This window comes from Morone saxatilis, unplaced genomic scaffold (assembly GCF_004916995.1).
Source record: "Morone saxatilis isolate NCDOM2014 unplaced genomic scaffold, NCSU_SB_2.0 Contig19, whole genome shotgun sequence".
Classification (NCBI taxonomy): Eukaryota; Metazoa; Chordata; class Actinopteri; family Moronidae; genus Morone; species Morone saxatilis.
Genome location: NW_023339751.1, coordinates 4184557 through 4207312, shown reverse-complemented (window position 1 = coordinate 4207312; position 22756 = coordinate 4184557). Strand labels below are relative to the sequence as shown.

The 22756-nt window shown below is 41.4% G+C and overlaps 1 protein-coding gene across 7 annotated transcripts in view; it reads left to right on the top strand.

Moving 5' to 3' along the window:
* Positions 1 to 5537: 5537 nt before the first annotated feature.
* Positions 5538 to 22756, top strand: part of lrrfip2 (leucine rich repeat (in FLII) interacting protein 2) — a 19990-nt gene continuing 2771 nt past the window's right edge. Inside the window, exons 1-22 of one of the 7 annotated variants that reach the window (XM_035664086.1) lie at positions 5540 to 5739; positions 6828 to 6988; positions 12338 to 12424; positions 12864 to 12923; positions 13610 to 13672; positions 13815 to 13853; positions 14027 to 14089; positions 14827 to 14874; positions 14986 to 15054; positions 15312 to 15401; positions 15951 to 16007; positions 16358 to 16411; positions 16552 to 16608; positions 17136 to 17207; positions 17528 to 17641; positions 18095 to 18136; positions 19413 to 19544; positions 19989 to 20060; positions 20997 to 21167; positions 21271 to 21363; positions 21771 to 21863; positions 22534 to 22635. In XM_035664086.1, coding sequence (XP_035519979.1) covers positions 6899 to 6988; positions 12338 to 12424; positions 12864 to 12923; positions 13610 to 13672; positions 13815 to 13853; positions 14027 to 14089; positions 14827 to 14874; positions 14986 to 15054; positions 15312 to 15401; positions 15951 to 16007; positions 16358 to 16411; positions 16552 to 16608; positions 17136 to 17207; positions 17528 to 17641; positions 18095 to 18136; positions 19413 to 19544; positions 19989 to 20060; positions 20997 to 21167; positions 21271 to 21363; positions 21771 to 21863; positions 22534 to 22635 — 1668 coding nt within the window. In that variant the 5' untranslated portion in view covers positions 5540 to 5739; positions 6828 to 6898. Of the gene's footprint in view, positions 5740 to 6827; positions 6989 to 12337; positions 12425 to 12863; positions 12924 to 13609; positions 13673 to 13814; positions 13854 to 14026; positions 14090 to 14826; positions 14875 to 14985; positions 15055 to 15311; positions 15402 to 15950; positions 16008 to 16357; positions 16412 to 16551; positions 16609 to 17135; positions 17208 to 17527; positions 17642 to 18094; positions 18137 to 19412; positions 19545 to 19988; positions 20061 to 20996; positions 21168 to 21270; positions 21364 to 21770; positions 21864 to 22533; positions 22636 to 22756 lie in introns of all 7 variants that reach the window. The other 6 variants (XM_035664087.1, XM_035664088.1, XM_035664089.1 and 3 more) reach the window with 6 other exon arrangements.

Here is a 22756-nt window from a genome sequence, read left to right as displayed (position 1 = left end):
AAAGACACACGATACACAAGGCAACACACACACAACCACTTATCATGCATTGACAGCTGTCTATTTACGGGTTTGCTTTTTACACAAAAAACGCAGGACTTGAAATGTTATCGTCCAGTGATTCACAATATGAATGGAGAAAACAATGTTAGAGGAATACGCTAACATTATCATCCTGCAGTACAAGCTCCTCATCTTCTGACAAGATAAAGAACAATGTTACCAATGAGCTCTCTTATAATCCTCTGGTTAAGTGGACAGCATTCTTTCATTGGCTTTCTGAACTTTCTTTGCTGCAGGCCTTTTCTTGCTGCTCTATACTCATGTTGTTCCGGTGTGGTCACTCAACAATTGACTTTGTTGTTGTGCGTATGTGGCTTGTTGAGTCACGTCCTCTGATTCTTGTTTTGCCATTCTGAACAGGCCTGAATGACCACACCCCACACACTAATGCTCTCCCCAGAAAAAGGCATGAGACATCCGGCATAAACACTAGCGTGAAGAAGGCGAACGACATCCACCAACGCATTGATTGCCAAATGACAATTCAAATACAAAAAGAAACCACAGCCTATAGGCCTATAACTATCGTTAATGACAGTGTGACTGACAAAAACGATACATGTCTCTATTTGTTGGTCAGTAGGCAGAAGCCAGGGAGAAAATTTGCACAAACAAATTCTCAAATGAATTCAAACTTGTTTCTGAGGTTTATGTATGTAAAGTAAACAGGTGGTTTTGGTCGAGAATTTGTTAAAATTCCCGTATTCCCCCCCCCCCCCCCCCCCCCCCAATTGACCCAATTACCTCTACTCAACATGTTCACATAGGACAGCCAGTCACTGGGTTCAACCCCACAGGTGTCCAGAGTGCAAGCCCAGAAACATCAAAAGACGTCTTTTATGATATTTTTTATGGTCTACTAGCTTTGCCCATTCTGTTTACCAGAGATGTCTTTCTCAATAATAAACGAAGCATCGTCTAAGAATCTATTGCAAGTCTGACTATGAAGATAAAACCTTTGTCCAGGCTCTCGGTTTCGCACAATTAGAGATAACTCTCTTATTGTTATCGTACACCATAACTCTTTATTCTGTATAACCTTGCCATTCACAATATTCAGTCACCCTGTTGTAGGACACTTAACTGAGCACAATGTAGGAAAGTAATGAAATGAAATGTGGTAAAGAGAGGGCAGCAAAAGTACAGGTTATGTGACTAATTACATGTTTCAGGGACTCGCAGCCATTTCCCATGAAAAGCTATGAGAACTCATTTTGTGTACTATGGCCAGTTTTATTTGCAAAACTTCCTTTAACGTGTTCACTGTATAATTATGTGGGTAATTAAAGTGGCATACCCAAAATATTAATGTAAGCATTTCATATTAAATGTATATCTGCTGGCATAATCATGTCAGACAAAAAACACAAACATATGTATGTTTGTTCATGTACAACATATATAAATTGATATGTTTTGTATGGTTTGTTTACATTGGATAATGTATGGGTTTTATTTAAACCCACCACTGAATCAGATGCATTCACTGATTAGTTCTTCCTCTCCCTGGCTGACATTGTACTAATCAGTGTACTAATGAGTTTGGCTGAAATGAAAACCTGCAGACTCATGGCCTTCCTTGGAATAATAGGCTGCCCATCCTTGCTCCAGACAGTAATGAATAGCCACTTTAACAGACCAACTGAGCTAACCACCAGAAAAACAATGCACATCCGATTGTTTATAGCATCTAATTTGTGTCCAAGCCCCAGACCGTGCTGTCCATACTGCATCTCCGGCCTATCTACACAGTCTGAGGGGACTACCATCCCCCCTGCTGCGTCCATTCCATGTGCGGTGTTCCTGGAAGACCGCAAAGGAGTAATCAATGAGTCATGTGTCCTGATTACAACCAACTCCCTAAGGGGCATCTTCAAAGGGCTCCAGAGAAGATGGAGAGAGGGAGCAGCACTGCCCTCCATGGGGTAATTACAAGTTGGGGCTCCATGGTTTCTACTCTTTTTCTGTGGAGAGTCAGGCTTAAAGACAGACCAGTTAACAATTGAGCCAGTGCTGTTAACGCAGTGGGAGGTGCTTCCAACCGCTGATCACCGACTGGTGATGCATGCCATCCAAAATTATACAAATCCACCCTCAAGCGCACACAAAAAACACATGCTGTAGCACAGTGTTTACTGGGTGAGAGTAACAGATGAGGAGAGCTCTGACAAAAGCAGAAAGATACTAAAGGGAAAGACATGCAGGGTGACATTTTCAGGTTTGGTCTGTCTGTCCCAGGAAAACAAGCCGAGGGTTGAGTGTTTATGAGTTAAAAGGGCCATAAAACTAGACAAACATACTTAAGCACTGTCTGGCTGCCTTCAGGCCTTCTGTTTTTCTCCACTGCTTCCACCTATGGCCTCTCCAACAATCACACGTTGTGTTTTCTTTATGCAGGCATGTCTTTTCCTTCAGACAATTCAAGTCCCAAATCACAGGGTTCTTTATTTCTTCTTGTTACAGTAAACCACATTGTTACAGGTCTGACCGAGCAAAACAGCAGACTTCACAAAGTTATGTAAGTTAACAGAATATTTATTTTCCATTTTCATGTGAAGACAATCTGTTCTGTCAGCAGTTTAATCAGCAGCAGCGTAACTGAACGCAGTGCAGTGCATCTGTTGTCTATTTAAATGGGATCCTTTATCATTATGACTGTGAAATGTGGTTAATTAGTGCTGACTACATGGAAAGTTTACCAGGAGTGGTAGTTTGGAGACTGTATGGCTGATGATGTCTTTGGGTTAAGACTCCAGTAAACTCTGTCTGCACGGTAGCAAAAGGAGAGGGGTGATCAGAGACAAAACAGTCATTAGCTTCCTGGAATGAGGGAGAATAATACAGCAACTGTTTGTGTGGGTGTGTGTTAGTGTGTGTATACCTGCATGCAACCTGTGTTATGGGTGTCAATCAGGGATTTCCCATGTAGGTCCTATATGAAAATCTCTTTAGCAAGTTCTCTGCCACCTAAAAACAAAATGCAAAAGAGATAATATATGCATATATATTGCTTCTGATTGCATTGATTATACTGTTAGCAACAGGAGTTATTCTGCTGTGCACTGATTTCTATCCTGTAATTATCTGTATCTATGTCAGACTGTAATTTCTTAATGTGCCACAATGTTCTACACTTTAAATATCTTCATGGAACCTGCATGCTGGATTTATGGTGATTTATTTTGATAAGCATATCCATTTACATGCTGATTATAGCTAGTATTCCATTTCACACGAGCACACCAGAAAAATGTATTATCCTCCACTGCCCTCTTGTGGACAAAAGGTAAATAGCTGATACAGCTAACAGTTCCTCCCATGGTGATAGTGTCAAAAGACAAGGGTTATGTGTTTTTATTTTATTTTATTTATACGCTATAGGCCTATTGTTAGTTGGCAATACGGAATAGTGTTTACTTTAAAATATAAAATATTATAAGAATTAGGCTAATTTCAACAAAATATGGTGCTTTACTGTAAATGCATTCAATTAAACAATATGCAGAAATGATGCTCTAAAAAAAGCTAAATATGCATTAATATTTTATGTAGGTGGTAGCTTTCCTGTTATATGGTATACGCCTATACCCATACCTATACCAAGTTTTCTGAGGCGAAAAAATAAAGAAAATTAATGAATTAATTTGGAATACAGTAGAACAATAAGCTACTCTTCAAAAACAAGAAAGCTCTTACGCCAAGGTGAGTTCATAGTAAGGCTACTTAATTCACTTAATTGGAAAAATAACCTGGAAAAATAGAGGGGGAAACTGACAGCCAATACATTTTTTTTTAAGTTTATAATTAATCACCTTCTGTGGTTAATACAGAGGCTGCTATATTCATTGCACAAGTATATATTTGATTCTGAGGTTGTAAAGACTTAGATGTTCCTGTTTTGATGCCTCATCAGGGAAATTCAAATTGGCACAGCAGTACAGAGGGATCTTGTACAAAGAGTAAAGACAATAAAATACAAAATATATACAATAGAATATAAAAAATAAGATAAGATAAGATAAGATATTCCTTTATTGTCCCACAATGGGGAAATTCCAATATTACAGCAGCAAAGTGGATAGAGAAAAAAACAGTATAAAGACAGTATAAAAACAGTAAGAGTATGAAAAAATAATATAATATCAACACTGTACAAGAGAAAAAACAGTAAATAACCACAACAACATATAACACAATAATACAAATACTAGCAGCAGTTGCACATGACATGGGCAATAGATTGCACAGTAATTATTGTCCATTGATTATAGCAAAAAATAGCAAGCACTATATACAGTAATGTAGAATGTGGTAGGACTGTGTATATCTGTACATGTGCAAATCATATTTCTTACTTTAAAAATACTAATCTAATCTCTTAATAAGCAATCACAGCAATGAGAAACATGTATTCAAACTGGGTGACAGATGAGAGCATTGATAGAAGCTACAAGTTGCATTATCCTCCTGAGAACCAAAGGAAAAACTGTCTTCCAATTTTACTTTTTTTTTTGTCTCAACCTGGAAAAAAAGTTCCTCTCATCCAATCCTAACACTTGAGATATCATTGGAAAGGCCAGGATGTCCTCTTTAGAGCTCATTGGGGCTTAGTAGGGTTTCTTCTATACAGTTCTCCTCTTCTATACAGTTCTCTACATTTATTTTATTTGATTCTATTTTACTTGAACCTTATTTTACTTTTATTCTAATCTCTACTTTCTATATTTAGCTAAGAGTGTATTGTTTACTGTTTATCGTTTACTTTCTATATGTAGCTAAGAGCTTATTGTTTATCTTATACTATATTTTTTTATACCTCTCTATACTTTTCTATACAAGTGTTTTTTGTAAGCTGCTGGAAATCCAGTTTCCTTGCGGGAGTCATCCCAAAGGGATCAATAAAGAGAAGTGGTCTAAGTCTAAGCTAAAATAAGTCAAGGGACAGTAGCCCAAAAACCAATGTCCACTACAGACGTACATAAAATGAATAGTATTTAGACTTAGACAGACTTTATTTGTTTGGATTTGCATCAAAATGAAATTACATTACAATGACACATAGCACAACAGGAATAGAGGAGAGGCAGTATGTACAGTCGAAAAAAATAGATATGCAGATATAAAACTTTTATATTAAAAAAAACCCCTGTAGATAATATATATTGCACAATTTTAGTTGCCTATGTAAAATAACTTTTGTATATAATACAAATAAGAAAAATGCGATAAATATATAGCCTAATATAATGTATATAGTATGAATAACACCAGCAGTGTGCGTCAGTACTCATTTAAGCAGTTTCCATGCTGTCAGCCCCTAAAAACCCCAATACTGGAAAGTCACTCCGTATGTAGTTAAACAAGAACTATTAAATATCACTCAATGGAAAAAGCACTCCAGTCGGCCAGAGCAGCAGACGTTTGATGTGTCCGACGCCCCGTGAACGCACCATCACACCCTAATTCTCCCCCTTACATCCGGGAGCTTTCCGCAGTCAGCAGTGGGGAATCGGTGCAGCGGAGAGCGGCGGACAGGCGGACCGATGACAGCTGTCAGTGGGGGACAAAAACACCACCAATCTCCGAACAGAAGCCCAATGGCTCTCCCTTAAACCCGCGGGAGAAAAGGGACCACACCCCGGTAGCAGCGCGGGTTGTTTTAGAGGTGTCGCTAAGGTAATGTTATGTGTGTGTGTGTGTTTTTTTTTTTTGGGATGGGACACATGACGAGTCGAGGTTAGCTATCAAATGCTAATACCCAGCTAAAAAAAAACAAAAAACTGATCAGTTACACTCACTGAGAGATAGCAGATCGATGTTTTGGGTAGTTCTCGCTTTGTACGAACATAAAAGAGCACAAAAGGGGGACTTTTCAACGTCGGGAGGATGAAATGTGCTCGTTAGTTTACCGGTGAGCTGGCTAATCGTAGTCAGCGGTTATATGGAGCTAACTAATGCTAACAGGGGCAGTGTAACTTTCAGCTTTACTCCTTTTCCTCCCCCCCTAAAGGGCAATTAATGGGGGTAACAGGGGCAGTAATGTGAGGCTTTTGCTGGCCCCACTTCACGTTAATGGTAACTTCTCCCAGTCAGTCGGTCAAAGGATTATCGTCCGGTTTTTGTTAGCCAGGTGTTGTTGTTTTTTCTTCTGAGAGCTGCTCAGACTGGTTTTTATTGTTTTATTTTAATTATTATTTAAATTTTGAGTCCACTAAGGTTTAATGTTGGACCCTCACACGTCTTAAAGGAGTGCTCATGCCCTCGCTTTGCCTCAGCCGGGTCCTAAACTAGGCGTTTCCTCCCCCCCTCTCCTCTTTACCAGCCAGCGAGAGTGCTCTTTTGTCTCTCTGCTAACTTTTAATATCCTCTAAATATCCATTAAACACACATTAAGAAGCTCTAACTCACCAGCTGTTAATGCAAAAGCCTCATCAGTGAACAAACTATAAAAAAATACCATATTATCATTCCCTCTGTAGCTGTTTGTTTATGGGAATGTTATGTTCAAATGTTTATTTATAGGGGCCGCAGTGGCTCCTGCATGTCACATTAAAGCTGGCTCATGTCAGCCACAACTGTTCATCCGGAAACCATTGTAGGTGCCATACACGAGACTGTTTTTGTGCTAAGAAAAGACACCGTATGTGTTAAACCTCACACAATAAAGTGAGACAGCCCCAATGCATTCGTCGGATTATTCCAACACATGGCTTTTGTTTACAGACCCGTTTAAATTAGTTTCGTCTCTCTCTGTCTCTCTCCAGGCATTTGCATACAGTTCTGTGTTTTCTCCGGACTCGTACGTCACCGGTGGAGCTACAGTTGCAGAGGCAACATGGGGACGCAAGGTTCTGGTAGAAAGCGAGCCCCTCTGAAAGACCGGTTCTCGGCAGAGGATGAGGCTTTGAGTAGCATTGCCCGAGAGGTAAGTTCAGATCCCCGGCCGTCACACACTTCTTCCCATTTCGGAGCAAACTGGGATGAATCAATGCTGTATTCTTCCCACATTGCTCCACTCGTGCATTGCTTAATCGATGTTAATATGATTTCATACAGCTCTCATTTTGTTGCTTATCCTCATCCGGATAATCTTCTTTAAGCATAGGTAGAAGATTGTTTTATCAATCGCAGATGTTGTTAATTCGGGCAGCAGCACAATCGCATTTGAGGATAAAGGGAACGTGAGAAGAAACCATTATCAGCACTTATATGACTGGCTGACACAGCATTATGGCTGAAAGAGAAACCTTTTAAACTAATATGAGATGTTATATCTGGAAAATGTTAATGTGTATGGAGGCTATTTTCAGTTTTATCTGTAGTCCATGTTGCATCGTTATCATTACCTAAACCAGAGGAAGATGATGTGTTCGCCGTCTAAACGTTATGCCTGTCAGAAGGTGTGATACATTTCTAAATCAGTATTTTAACTGACTGAATTAATTGGTATTCCCGATTATTTATGAAATTGATTTGGAGAGAACTATAATGATTCGATTTGGCGTAGTTTTTCTGATGGTAATGACATCAACTCTGAGTCAGCTTAAGGACTTTTTTAAATATTGGGATGGATTCAGATTTTAACGCAGCCTGGCAGATAACGTGTCAAACTTTTCAGGCCTACTCACAAATTAATCGTTCAACACACAGGCTTTTAGTCAACTCGAGAAAGAGAGAAACGATGTATCTGTTACGCAATAAATGATGTTAATTTAAAAACCGTTGTGTCTGAAGCTTATACTTACAAATTAACCAGCAGAACCTGAATGTCCACATGTGTTTTCAGCCCACTCGAGTGGAGACAGCTGCTTTGGACCACAGGGAGATTGACTTGTAGTGTTTTTGTTTGGAGGGGAAAAAACACGGGCAGAGGAGAGAAGCTGCCTAGCCTGTAACGACATGCCCTGGGATTATTCCATTTTGTTCCACAGCAGGGCCGTCATTCCTTTGCCTTTCTTGAGAACGGGGCGGCTCACAGCACGAACTGCGAAGGTTATTTGTCACAGTTTAAAGGTCTTTTTATGTTTGGTAGGTATAGGTGAAGTAGTAGCAGATTGACTGCAGGTTTTCTGTGAAGACGTCTTGTCGAGTCAAATGGTTTCTTGCTTTTACAGGTAGCACTGAACAAATCAGCTTTTTTTTTAAGAATGCTTCATCTGTGCTGTTTGAAAGCTGTTCAGTGCCTCATTCTTGGGCACTAAGCACAAGGCTCCATTTGCTCTCTTTATAGTCATGCAGGCCGATCATAGAAACATGAGTCATCTGACCCTCCCAGTCAGGTCCTAAATCTGAATCTCTTTGTGGAGCAAACCAGAGATTAGATCAACTGTGCAGGGAGTTCAAGGGGTCAGTGTCTAACTTGTTACACATCACCGCCCCTCCTAAACAAATCTTCAAAACACTGCAGCTTCTGCCTCGTGTTGTCTGTGCCTGATTAACAAAAGTTACAGCCTGCCTGCCTGCCTGCCTGCCTGCCTGCGCTTGGCACGGATCACTGCTGAGAATGACTGTGAATTTGAGCCTGCACCGTCACCAGCCGAGTTCTGAGGCGTCTTGCGTTTCTGGGCAGTCAGGCTCTTTGAATACCAGCAGCGTGCTTACAAATCTGACAGTGTTAGAATTAGATGATCTTCTCATACCCGCTGTCCCTTTAGATTAGGATCTAAGGGACCTAATGGTACTTGAACAAGGCAATCATTGACTTTCCTCAGTATACAGAGGGTGTGTGGTTTTTTGTGGAAGCTATAGTTCATAGTCCATATGATTTCATTTGTAATATATCAAGTCAAGTGTCACACTTTCATTTTTCCGTGTGTGGTTAGGAGACTGTTTAGTCTGCAGAGAATAAAGGATATATAACAATGTCTGTCAACAACTAATGGACCAGGACTGATAATGTGGTTTTTAATACTTTATATCATAACCTAATGTTTTTAGAAGCAAGCAATCAACACAAGGATCGGTCTGGTGTCATTTTAATGTCGCACAAAAGAGACCCGAAGGTTAGTCAAATTTTAACAAATTTAGCCGTTCTTAGGAGCTATTTCATTTCATTTTATGATGATATTGACAAGAATTGGCGAGTATTTGTTGTTTAAACTGCCAGAGATTGTGGCTTAATAAAATTCTGCATTTACAAATGTATTTATTATCTGGGATTTAAAGGTATTATATATTATAATATTATATATGTATTTTTCTATTTTCATAGTACAAAAATCATCAATGCAGCAATATTGATCACAGTAATGAAACTGCAGATGACTTTCTCCACTTACTAGTTGTTATTTTGTTTTATTTCATCATTTGTTGGATACTGCATGTTTTGTTTCAGTTTTGATTTATTGGGATATTGTTGATTCATTTGGTTATTGATTAATCTGTTGATTACTTTTTTGAACAGCTATTCACAATTTCCAAGAGCCCAGATGTTTTCAAATTGTTTTTTTTTTCCTGACCAACAGTCCAAAAATCCAAAATAGTGATCTTTAATAGAACTTACAATGATATAAAACAGGTAAAGCAGCAAATCCCTACATGTGATTGGAACTACCCTAACTGGTCTATTAGCCGGTACATCATATTCTCCCTGTGTGCAGTCAGGTGCTCCAGGTGATCTCATGCTGGATTGGACTGGACCCTTACTGCCCAGAGAGCTGGAGGTGTGTTTGATGGTGAACTTCTGCTGCTCAGGTTACCCTCCCATGATATGGCTGTCAGAGAGCTGGGGCCGGATGGGCCAGGCTATAGATAGGACAGAGACAGAGAGCTCAGCTGTGCTGCTGTGCAGAGCAGGTCACACTGTCAGACAGCTCAACAGGTGCAGAGTACAGAGCCAGCCGTCTCTCTGGCTTTCTCATTTGCTCTCCTCACACGTTTACTTCCTTTTTCAACCTTGTACAAATCATGTTTCATTGTATGACCATCAGTTAGACTCCAGAATTACACAGAGCGGCCATCGGAAATGGTCACAGAAATGTCAAACATGGCCTTTAAGCGTCACTATTTACATATAAAACTTATTTACACACTCGAAAATCACAAGTCATTTAATGATATTTCTTTGTTCACATCTATCGGGGATGATTTGTGTATTAGCTACTAAAAAAATGCAGATTTTTATGCCATGGTAATAGCTGTATCTCACTCATTAACCCAAAGCAACTGTATCATTCTGGGTCATGGTTTTCACTTGCTTCACTTTGCCTATCTTGGGAAGTTAAGTTAAGGTATCTTATCACTGTAAAACAAGGTGTTTGTTATACTCCTGATAAACCGAAAACCATAGGTTTGAGAACAGGTTACTTCCTCCTACTATTAAACTCTACCACACCCTCAGCCATAAGTGTGTTTTTCCTGTTTTTAAAATGTTTATAACTAGGTTTAACAATTTTTCTTCAACACAAAACTAGATGTGCAGGTAAGAACCACCTGGATTTGGGTGGTTGTTTGACATTTCTTTAAAACAGTTTTCATTCTCTCCAGGCTGTTATTGGAACAGGAATAGTCTATACACCCACAGGCGGACTATTCTGGCAGTGCAGATAAGAAATTGCTGGAATGCTGACAGTGTTTGTCTGCAGTGAGATACTGTACGAACCACGCACTGTATTTATGGACTGTCTTTTAGTTACAGATAAAGGGCCAGCCTCTGTGAGCAAGTGTGCCGTTTTATGTTGATGGGCTGTTCAGTTTCAGAGCACGTAGGGAATGTAATTGGTATTAATGGGAGGATAGTCTACATAGTCACCTGTGTGACTCCTCAGGGCTGCGTACTGGCTCGCCTAAATTAGCTCCTTCTGCTGAAGTGGTCTTTAAAATTAGCTCCTGTTCATATTCTGACTCAGTTGGGGGGAAATTGTGTGATGACTCTTCTCCCTTTTCCACCCCCAGAGGAGATTTTATTGGGCTATGTTTGGCTTTCACTTCGATTTATTTGTACTTTATAAGGTTGAGCTAGTTTGATATTGTGAAATCACCTCCATGTTTACAGACCGAGCAGAACCACACTATTGTGACTCACTTTGTTCTCCGTCAATACTGTACTTCTCCGTCAGTTTGTTTGTCCTATTGGCATGTGCCCCATGAGTTCTTTAAATCATTCCTCCTGAAACTGATGGTTAGCACATGTTGTTGTTGTTGTTGATGAGGCATCCCAAGCACTCACTGGAGGACTACGGCGCTCTGGCTCACAGATGAACCGGTCAGCTAGGGCATCCCGTTCATATTAGAGCCCGATAGTTAATGGATTTGTTAGGCTGGTGTTATTTGAGAGTTTAAAAAAAAATCTGTACAATATAACAATGGCTTAAGGTTTTAATGAGTTTGACAGCAGCTCCAGATAGATTTTGTTTAATATTGGGAGCAGAAATGAGAAAATATATCAACTTAGTTCATATATATATATTTTTTACATACGTTCAAAGGATAAACAGTTTTTTAAAGGGGCCCTTGAATCTGTTTATTAAAGACCAAGATATGTATTTAGTAGAACATTTTACAGTTGAAAGATAAACTTGTCAGTGCTCTCTGGTGGATAAAATACTACATGTAATTGAGTCACTGTTCTAAAATAAATCTAATATATTTTTGGGATTTCCGTTGAACAGTTTCTTGTTATTTATCAGCCGTTATATACAGTGATCCCTGTACACTTGTGCTTATATTCAAGTCAACCTGGCTGATTTATCGACATGTTTGTATTTGTTTTGGTGAAGTGCTTTAATCCCAGTGTGAGTCACTAAAACTGTGTGGTCTGTTGTTTTGAATATGTGCTTGTTTTTAGAAAGAGGCAGCGTTAACTATTGCATGCAATTACTTGTAGATCTGCACGTTATTCTGATGCTGTACATGTCTGTCCTCTCAACTAGATTGAACGTTAAAAAAACATTTTATTTTTGATTTGTTTACAGCTCGTGAGGTTTATTTTTTAATCTATGCAGAACTTCCATAAAGTCAACCTCATCATAAGAAGGTTAATTAGGCGTCAGCTAGTGAAAAGCTCTTGTAGGCTTTCAAAACCAAACTCAAGCATCTGTTCAGAAATGAACTCAACCCATGTGTACACTTTCCACTGTCTCTTTTCTCTCTCAGGAAACACATGACTTGAAATAAACTCCTGTGAATTGGGCTGTGTAATTGATGTTTGATTGAGGCAATCCCTTTCCTTATGCTTATTCCTTGCACTCATTGGGGCGTGTCCTCAGTGAAAGGCACCTTTTTTTTACGAGTTTCCATTCACGGCTAACAAGTGTGTTCATGTTGTGTTTCACAGGCGGAGGCGAGGCTGGCAGCGAAGCGGGCGGCTCGGGCCGAGGCCAGGGACATTCGAATGAGGGAACTTGAACGGCAGCAGAAAGAGGTATAACAGCTGGCAAAGACGCACTGTGACCATTATTCAACTTATCAATCAAGTTATTGTAATGCCCTATAATTGTTCCTCTAAACATACATCAACATGGAAATTGTTTTCTCCTCTATTTTTCTATTTATTTGTTGTTTTTACATGAACTATCCCTTGTTACTACAGTAACTTACTCGCCAGCTGCTCATCTGCAACCATAGTCACTGGTGCAGAGGAGCTGTTTGGCTTTATGCCCTTTGGAAGAATTTCTTAAGGATTAATCTGACATTTCGTACACAAAAATATACCCACAGAAAGAAAAAAGTGCTGCATGTCCACAGATAAAAACCAAAAGTTCTATTCTTGCAGCAAATGTCACCCAGTTTTTTTTACGTTTCAGCTGTTTTTAGTGAAGTATGATTGTATGTTTTTCCTGGCACTTCCTCCCTCTGTCCAGCTTTCTTACCACTCATCCAGTGGTAGCAACAGAAAATGGGGTCAGATCCACCAGTGGATGGTAGGCGAGAGCAAAAGAGCGTGTTGCAGCCTCTCACTCCACTAACAGCCTGTTGTGTGGGATTGAGCCCCAGTCAACCCTGACCATTTAGCTACACTTGACTCACAGACTGCGCTGTACCTCACTGCGGAAATATGCCTCAGCAGTGTATTTGCTTTGGAGACACCGAAATCTGTGACTATGTGTATTTGTAGAGCAAGCATTGGCCTTTGACTTTATTTAGGGTGTGTGAGTCTGCATGCAAGAAGGTGGTTTGGACGTCTCGCTCTACTCCTCCAACCTCCGGCTACTTCAGAAATGATGGATGCTTTTGGATGTTAATGGACAACTCTTGCATGGAATTAACCTGTATGTGTGTAGGTGTGTCGACACAGTAAAGAGAAGCAGAGAGCTTTTTTTTATTGTGTGCTCTTATGTTGCTTTTTCAAAAGAACAGATGAGACAAAAATGTGCAGTATATTAGCTGTTCTTGTATATCATTAATCTCGCTGTGGTGCTTTAAGAGGATAACATTTGCGAATGTTTATGACATCCATTTGGTTATAAACATGATGACAGACGTTGTTTTGCATGGTTTGGGCTTTGCATAGCAACTGTGGAGTATTGCAGTGACCTTACGCACCCCTGTGATTGAGCCTCTCTACTTTTACTCTATAATCTTTACCAACTTTCCTTCCTTACTCCAGGCTGACACAGAAAAAGCCAGATCCTCTACTAGTAGTAGTAGATCCAGCAGTCGTCATCGCCGGGTCTGTATCTCCCCACACACTTCCTCTTTGTCTGCCTGTATTTCCTTTCGTCTTTCTCTTTTAATCCCGCAGTTAATCTCTCATCACCCATGTTCCTCTCTGTCTGCTTTTCTGCTGTGACTCTATGTTTCCACATCAACAGGGGCTGGATGATGATGTCATGTCAGTCCGCAGCTACAGGGTGCGTACATAATACAGCCCTGCCAGTTTTATGAAGGCTGCACTCTCATAGGGGCACACTGATGTGTGAAGGCCATTGTTCTTGTTAGAAAAGCACTTGAAATACTTTTATTTGGGTCATAAAATACGTTTCTCCTGATGTTTTCTTTTGTCTGTTTTTTTTTAAATTTAAAGTCAACCTCATCAGGAATACGTGACTTGGGAAGTCGATCCAGTTCCCGTAGAAAAGATGCCTTGGTGTGTTGTGTGTGCATGTGTGTGAGAGCATGATGTATATTTATGTGGAGTTTGGCAACTGATTGAATACCTTCCTTTTTAAGATTCTGGCAGTTTTGCTGTATATCACAGTATTTTTATCTTTATTTTGTTTCCTGCATCACTGCGCCTTTTAAAAAGGTTGATAGTGGCCCCACAAAATGATACAAAACGAGACATAGCTTTGAGGTTACTGTTGGAGGGACATCTGTTTCACATGCTTTCCCACATTACATTTCTCCCTGTATCATTCTTGGATGAGTTGCTGTGTGATTTTGATGGACTTGTACCATGACAAGACATTTGGACAGCTAGAATCTGTTGAACACACTGGACACAGAAACAGATTGACAATAGCTATTTTCAACAGGATTATATAGGGAATCTCTGCATTTATTACAGTTGATACAAAAGAAAGTTAAAGTTTAGGCTGACTGCATTTTCAACATCTTTTTTTTCACTTAATAACATCACACAACCATCGTAATGGGCAGAGCGCCACTGACGAATGGTTTTGTTCCCTTCCCTGTGGCCTTGCCAAGGTGTAGAAAAAGAAATGGCTTGCTTGATCAGTTGCTGTGTTGGATTACTTAACCTTTTGAACAACTAAGCTGCTGAGCTAGTGTTAGTGACGGTGTGCTGCCGGTGCAGACTTAACAGCAACCTAACACCTCAGATGTTTGATCATCTTCTGATCAGAACTCCTGTTCTCTCTTCAGTCTGATGGCCACTCCATTAGCTCCACCCTCAAGAGTTCCCGCTCCACTGTATGTACCCACGCGATGGTCATCTGTTTGTCACTGCCTCTGCTTTTCACCTTTTGTCTCATTTTAGTGTTGTTGTTTTATTTTACACTTTTTTTTACCCGGGCTGGACAGAGTTCTGTGTACAGTGACCTGCATGGCCATAAAAAGGCCTCATCCAGCTCCTCGAAGAAGGACCTGCTGGTCAGTGTACTCCTTTTAGTGTGGATGTCTTTGCTGCAGCCTCAAGCATGGAGGCAGTTTAGACTAATCAGAGTGGCTTGCAGTGGTGATTTACTGTCTTTACCCCTGATGAGCTTCACTATTCGCTGTCTTGTGAGCCATCACATAGCTCAAGCCGTGTTGAATGTGTCTGAAAATAAATAGTCTGCCACTTGAGGATAAAATGTGTTATGTTGTTGTTTATTTGAGGGTCATATATTATGTTGCTACCCTTCCAGACTGGACTGTACCATGATCAAAGGAACTACACCAGCCTAACGAAGACCAAAGCAACTCCTTCTTCCTCCACTTCCACCTATCAGCCTCGGGTTGGTCCTCCTGCCAGTGCTGTCCAACGTCCAACCCTTAACACACAGACTGATGTGGTTAAAGCACGCTCAGTGAAACCAGAGCCAGTTGAAGCAGTATATTCTTATCTGCACGGTCTAGTTTATTTGACAACAACACAACACATATAATAGCAATAAAGGGATATTGTTTGTGTCATAAAAAGCACCAAAGCAAAGAGAGTTTGGGTTTCCAAGCTATTGTAGCTCATGGTCCCTTGTCTGTCACAGAAATCCAAAGTTTGACTTTGAGATTGAGATCTCTCTACTCTAAAACAGTTCTTGTGATCATTTGAATTTATGTAAAGCACTCACTGACTGACTGCAGAATTGAAACAGTCTGTAGGGACATTGTCACCTGACCTCACTTCTCCACTCAACACTTTTGACCCTAAACACTACAGGGTCAGCAAAACATTCATCCTGTTTCCACTTGCTGCATTTCTTTAGTCTCCCTCCACCTCACATTCCCACTACAGCTTTCCTCTGTCCTCTATACTGACATTTCCCTGCTCCCCTCCTCTCTGACAGGCCACCACTTCCTCGTCCTCCACCACTGGCGCGGGGCTGACTCGCAGCTACAGCACGGTCAGTTTCTGTCCACTGAGTGACCAGCATCTCTCTGCATACCTTTAGTTACCTTCAGAAGTAGACCTTCCCCCTCTCCTGTGGCCACATTCATCTGATAGCTGGGACTGCTTATATTTAGCTCCTAGACACTCTTGAGCACTTGACGGTGGCCAGAGATTTGTGCGTCAGTTAGATAAGGCCGGGGTTTGCATGAAGCCGGGCCTTTTGTTGTACAACACCGAAACAAATGGCCTACTTGATGTTAGAAATACAGAGAGTTTCTGTTCATTGCATGACCCAGAGAAAGTATTCTACTCAACCTACTTAGTTAGGGCGTTAAAGATTTATGCTCTCTCGTGTGCCCTCAGGCTTCTCTTTACGACGACACCGCTCTTTATGGCTCGGGGTACAGTTCAAAAGCTGTAAGTCATTCGAATGTTTGTCAAACAGCGTTTCAACAATGTTCCCCACCGCAGCAGCTAACTGTTATGCCTGTGGCCTAACGTCTGTCTTCATGTCGACCCCCTGTCCTGTCGTCCTGCTCCCCCCCCCTCATCCACAGCCCTCTGAATACAGCTGGTACTCCTCTGGAGCCAGCTCCACCCGCAGCAGCCCTGTGGTGAGCACCTTAAAACCACCGCCACCCTGCATGATGTCAACACCATACACACACACACACGAGATTCCCACAACTAACAAGCTTCCCCTCGTCCCCTCCGAGCACCAGGCCCCTCCTCCTCTTAGGGACAATGTTGATCCCCAATATCAGACCGGCTGCAGCTTGCATTAGGGAACAGCATCAGTGATTGACATTAAAGTGTGTGGAGTAATACTTACTTCTGCAGTGCTGTGCAGGCTGAGATGTTGTAGCAAGGTTGTCTTATCTGACTTGGCTCCAGTTGGTGCATTTGACAGAATTATCTCTATTGCATGAATTGGCATTACTTGCATAGTAATCCAATAATCTGTTTAATACAGAGACCGCTACTGGATGTTTACTGTTTGAACAAGAAGTGTTTATGTATGTGTGTATGTGTGTGTCAGGAAAAAGCCTTGGGCATGCAGCCATCCTACATTAATTTGGCTCCTCATCGTGTGTGTGTGTGTGTGTGTGTGTTTCTATGTATGTGTGCGTATTCCTCTCAGTCTTCCTCAGATGACGACACTGTCAGCAGCGTGTCCCAGGAGCGCGTCAGCAGAGGCCGTAGGGACAGTGTGGTGAGCTTCAGGGATTGGACTGTCCACAATCTAGACTCATGCGGTTCTGTCACAGTAGTCACAATTGTTGCTCTAGTTTATCAAAGCTTGTTCAAGAGATTATTTTATTTCATTGCACTGCGTAAGAGTATCAGCCTAATACCCATCATCATGATTTTTTAAATCTCTTTGACCTTGATTGATCTCCGGCTGTATATGATGTCATTGTTTTCCTTCTGTCCTTACCCTCTCTGATGAATTTTTACTCTTTGGCCCTCTTGTTATTCTTTATTTCCCTGCCTCTATTTCTATCCTCTTCATCCTGTGTGTGGTGTACGCAGTCGTCTGACTTCTCGGACATTAGTGAGTCGGCTGCTGATTATTTCAGCCGCTCCAACCGAAGAGGCAGCATTGTGTCTGACCTCGATGATTTGAGCATTCCAGATCTGGACACTGTAAGTGGCTACGCCGAGTTCACAACAGTGTGCTGGGAATTTGCAGTGCAACACCAATGAATGCATTGTTTTATAACTGGTGCATGAATTAAAAATAACATTTGTTTTTTAAAACTCATCCCACAGTCTGTTTTGTTTTTTTCAACCTTTTTATAAATGAGTGGAGTGGAATAAAGTTAGCTGAAGTGGATGTGACTGCAGTGTGCAGCAGCATGGACTTTTGATGGAAATGGATCTTCTTTTAATGGAGATGTGTGATTCACTCGGTGTTCGATTTGCTTGGCAACTCTTTATGATCTGTGAACATGCAGCACTTATCCCAAACTCATATTAACTCCTGGACTAACTCCCTGATTTACAGATGAGGAAATGGCTCCAAGCATGACGACGCAGGACGCTAGTTCTCCGAATATTCTCTATCTCGTTTTATAATATTTCTTCTCTTCTTTTCAGCTGGATGAAAAATGTGACAAGCAGTATACAGATTATAGTCGGGTGAGTGCCCCAAAATTTTTACTTTATTCACTCAAAATCTTCACCAAGCACCAAATCGGTTTTCATCAAGGTTGTGGTGTCTTTTTTCCCAACTCAGCAGCTACATATAGGAACCGCTGAAGTAGGTTTCCTCAAGAATGTAAATACACACCAGGGCTGTGTGGAGACCACAGTAATGCTAGAAACATTTGTTTTTTGTGGTCTAGTCAAGGTTCAAAATTAAATTTTTTCCTAAGTGTCCTACAACTCTCCCAAATTCTACTGTCAGCTGTCCTGTTGTCCCAAATAGAAGTTCTTTTTATTTCATTCTACATATTTAATATAGTTTAATAGTGTTGCTTCAGTAACTCGCATCAGCCTTAACTCACTCTGATCCACCATGGAAGTTACGCCGGTTGTTCCCTGCACTTACAATATTACAACATTAAAATCCCCCTCGGTGTTTGGCCTCAGTCTGTTTTCATTCTTATTTTTAGTGACTGGTCGAGTTGCTGTTTCTTGTTTTTTTTTCCAACTGTTCAATAAATGCATCACTGCAAACTGCAGTGCAAATGCAAACCTGTTCTTTTGTTTGTTTGTTTAAATATTTACAAGCTCAAACAAACTATTTACATTTAAGCTATAGAAACACTCACCCAGAGATCCAGAGAGAAACAGTGAGACAGTGAAACGTGCGACACTGTTTCTCTGTGTGATTGATTGATAATTGATTTTGTATGTATTTTGTAAAATGTAAACACCTAAATGAAATGATATATATTCCATTAGACAAAAATGTGATCATTTAATTTGTATTGATTTCTCTACTGTCCCAGAAATGTCCCAGACGCTGTGTCTTTGTGTCCCAGGTGCTATTTTTGTTTCCCCCCTGGGACATGCCAAATATTGAGCGCTGGGTCTCTTTACCAGCTGCCACACAGTGAAAAAGAAAATGGAAATATGAATGCACAATAACGTGTGACAACACTGAGCTATAAATTGATTTCTGTGTCATATTAGGCAGCTACTGTGTAACCACAACACATCAACAAAGAGTCATTATCTTCCTTTTATACACACAGCCTGTAGAAACTGTGAGCTTGTTTGTCAAGTTTATAAAATACACTTCTGCACATGACCGTGGCAATACCTCCCTCAAGGGGATTTGAATCAGGCAGGATTGTTTGCCTGCGGGATCAGATGATGGTGTTGAATAACATGTCGGAGTTGTGTTGCATTGCGCTGCGCTGTTATCTGCGTCTGACTGGAGTTCTGCGCCACTTCTGTGTGTTCTCAGCCGTCCTCCCGCTGTGCGACCCCCGGCCTCTCGCCAGCCACGTTGGCGTCGCTGGGTGGCACCTCGTCACGACGGGGAAGCGCAGACACGGGTAGCGTCTATGACCCCGACACCAGTCTGAGTGAACTTAGGGTAAGGTGTACAGTACACACAGCGTCACACTTCTGTACATGTGAGTGAATAAGGTGAAGACAAATGCTAGCGTATGAATTGTACTTGTTTGACCTCCAGATGTTCATCATCACATTGTCATAAATTAAATCCACATGTTGTATGTCTGAGCAATGTATGTATACATCTGTTCCCTCTGCATATGAACCTCCCACAGCATTTCCTCTGTTGTGCCCTTCCTTGCTGTTCTAAGTGTCTGCTTCTTCATGTATGCACGGGAGGACTGGATGTGACATGTTTCCTATGAAGCTGTTCTTATATCTGGGTGGGCTGGTGATGTGTATGCCAGCTGGGCTGTCTCTGTAAGATGGCAGCGCGGGCGCTTTTTTTTGTTATCTCTCCTTGATACCCCACCCTCTCTCATGCCCCAGTTCACCCCAACCATTCCTTCCGTCTGCTCTACAGGATATCTATGAACTAAAGGACCAGATTCAGGATGTAGAAGGGCGGTACATGCAAGGGCTTAAAGAGCTGAAGGTAGAGGGGCTTGAGCTCACAGCATGCCTTCTCTTGTTCTCTGGGAGCAGTATGGCGTCACTAACTCCCCCTGCCTCCCCACTCATTTACCCCTCTGTTCCCCACCTCCTGTAGCTCTTAACACCACAGCCGTGTCTTTGCGTGCTCCCAGTCTGAATTGCGTAATGATCCACCCTTTTTTTTTTTGCATGATCTTCCTTTCCTTTCACTTCCTGTTTTGATCCAACTCACTGGTTGTCTGCCTGAAATGAAGACACTCCCACAACTCAGCTGCGTTCACAGTTGTAAGAAGAAGAGTTAAAATGCTCCACCTGCTGACAGATAATGGTCACGCTTTCAGTTGTGAGGCTCTTCTTCCACCCAGGCTTTTACTGCCACAGTGTTTGATTGCCTTCTGGCTGCCTGACCTCTGCGGTCACCTTCAGCAGCTTCCTGTTCTCTTTGAAAGGACGCTGTATGTTTTTTTTTTATTGATAGGAGTAGTTTACTAACAAAGCTGACTCCTGGCTTGTTCTTGGTAGAGTTTGATTCAGCCAGTGCACTTTAGCTAGATCACTTTTCATCATCTTGTTTCCTGGTTTACTTGTAGTTCTCTCTTTCAGATCCCCTTTTCACACTATTGCCTTGTTTCACTCCTGAAAGTGATTCAACGCAATCGTATTGTTGACCAATGTCACCACTTGCTCATCACATTAGTAATAAATAATGACTTGTTCAAAATGGAAAAAATACCTTAAAATGTGGCACAGAATCATGCTTTTACTCAGTCTTACATTTAGAAATAAGAAAAGATTTGTGGAGTATGTTTGGCCAATGTGTGTTGAACGTGTTACAAAAACTAATTCTTTGTATACCAGAGTCCACCTGGTGCATGAAGGTGAGCTGTGCTTTAAATCAGTTTACTCTGTTTATTGACACACTCCCACCCTTAATCAGGAGTCACTTGCAGAGGTGGAGGAGAAGTATAAAAAAGCCATGGTATCGAACGCACAGCTGGACAACGACAAAGGCAACCTCATCTATCAAGTGGACACACTAAAGGATGTCATAGAGGAAATGGAGGAACAGATGTCTGAGATGAAGAGGGAGCTGGAGGACAAGTCAAAGGTGAAAAATCTGTCACTCAAAAGTTCTGGAATAAAACATCTGTCAGAAATGTTTCTGTTTCATTCAAGGGTTGTGGCTAAAATGCTCTTGTCTTTTGTTTCAGGAACTAGAAAGACAAAAGCATACATGTACAGTCCTGCAGCACAAACAAGAAGAACTGAAAGAGGGAATCCGCCAGAGAGATGAGCTTATAGAGGTAAGGCTGCCCTTGGATTAGAAAAACCAACTGTTTGTGCCAGCGTGACCACATCAGCCTGCTATTCTGTCAACACTTTGAAAGGTGTTAGAGCCTCTGTGCAGGCTGCAGCAGAGTCTGTTCTGCAGGAACCTGATAAGGATTGATTGGCACTGGTCGGCCTCTCGGTCCTCTCGCAGTCTATTGCTCTGTCCCTTCTGACATTTAGCTCTGTTTCAATGTCCTATCTGACTTTGAACACTATCAGTCATTCCTGTCCTTGTTTCACCTGTTTCTATCCCTCATTTTTGTATCTGTATGTATTTTCTGTGCATTTTCACATCTTTTGTCTTTATTCCATTCATTTTATCCTATTCTGTTCTTACTCCTGTACTGTGTCATCTTGGTACTGCTCTTCACCGCTCCAGGAGAGCCAGCGAATGCAGACTAAGTTAGATGACCTCACCAGAGAGGTGTTTGACCTGCAGGAAACGATAAACTGGAAGGACAAAAAGATTGGGGTAGGAGGTCCCACGCGGGTGCTCTGACAGAACGCGAGAGGCAACAGACGGACAGACATTAGCGTCCGTCCACCTCTTTTGCCTCTCATGCTGTCTCTGCATGATGGAGACCCTTAGGCATTAGCACAAACCTGGACCCATTCACATTCACAGCCTGGATTTTTTTTGCATGTCAAAATAACAGGGTTTTTTTTTATTTGGATCCCGTAACCTCAGCTAACAATGCAAGTGCACTGGCACTCTGTTAAAGCCTGCAGTGGACCGCGTGTGGAGAAAAAAATAAAACATTTCACTTTTGGATTGTCATGTAAGCTTAAAGACAAGTCCTTATATTGTAGCATGACATGCATGGTTCCACCTGTGGATCAGTTCATTTAAGGTGTGAAGTCTAAGTGACCGTATCTGTATGTAGCTTCTGCAAAGTGAAAAAGCTCTACCTCCTTACAGACTCTATCATTAGTCCCCGTGCTCTACCACAACTGTAACATCTCCTGTGAGCATGTAGCCTTGTCCCCGTCTGTTTGTTTCTCTGTCCTCGTGCACAGTGCATGTCTCTGTATGGAAGATGTCTTGCTGTAGCATGTGGTGTTGCATGTGTGTCCAGAGTCTATCCAACTTCTCCTCTGCCTCTTCTCCTCTCTCTTGTCTCTTTTGTCGTCCGTGTGGCCAGGCCCTAGAGAGGCAGAAAGAATACTTTGATTGCATTAGGAATGAGAGAGATGAGCTCAGAGATGAGCTCGCTGACATCAAGGGGAAGGCCAAAGCTGGAGAGGTAGGTCCCAGCAGACAAAAACAAACTTGGTGGAATGAGTTACTGGCCCAAAACTACTTTTTATACTTTTCCTTTTGGTTGGAACTGAGCCAGTTAATGCTGCCAAACCTGCTGTTGTGTT